General features: G+C 38.0%; 1 protein-coding gene across 1 annotated transcript in view; it reads left to right on the top strand.

The window, feature by feature from the left end:
• LOC107579170 (contactin-3-like) overlaps positions 1-445 on the top strand; it is a gene marked incomplete at both ends in the record, with an annotated part of 4,436 nt that extends 3,991 nt beyond the window's left edge. The window contains one exon of the mRNA XM_016265031.1: positions 333-445. Coding sequence (XP_016120517.1) covers positions 333-445 — 113 coding nt within the window. The remainder of the gene's footprint in view (positions 1-332) is intronic.
• Positions 446-534: the final 89 nt, after the last annotated feature.

Raw genomic sequence — 534 nt, 5'->3', positions numbered from 1 at the left:
GAAAGAATACAGTGACCAGCAAAAGTACCAAGTAGTCCTTAATTTGCATACTATATATTCATATGACCTCAAAAAACTAGGGATGTAACATACAAAGCATATTTTATATCTTATATATTTTATATATTTTTTTGTTTGTTTTTCCTTTTGTTTTCCACAGAGGAAAAGAATGTCATACACGTTTGAAATGCCAGAACTGCCTTTTCTAGTTCTCGAACTATCCGTTTAGTGTAATACATTATGAATTTATGAACAAACAGACAGCCAGGCACCTCTCCTGGCTTTCTGATGTCATCAAATGTACAGTAACTAATAGTGGTGTTTCCTCTCAGCACCCGGGCAGCCACCTTTGAACGTGGAGTGGAATCTGATTGGCTCTAAGCTCACTGTTCATTGGGAGCCTGTCATTTCTCTGGAGATGGAGTCAGATGTTACCGGGTATCAGGTAAGTGCTTCCCAGCAATGTAAACCTCTAAGCCAAACTGTAGGGCATTATTTTCACATAATCATATTAGCTTGTTCTATTCCAGTGAG

This window comes from Sinocyclocheilus grahami, unplaced genomic scaffold (genome assembly GCF_001515645.1).
Source record: "Sinocyclocheilus grahami isolate Dianchi unplaced genomic scaffold, SAMN03320097.WGS_v1.1 scaffold14907.1, whole genome shotgun sequence".
NCBI classification, from domain to species: Eukaryota; Metazoa; Chordata; class Actinopteri; order Cypriniformes; family Cyprinidae; genus Sinocyclocheilus; species Sinocyclocheilus grahami.
Note: the sequence above shows the minus strand (reverse complement) of the source record. Positions and strands in the feature narration are given on the sequence as shown.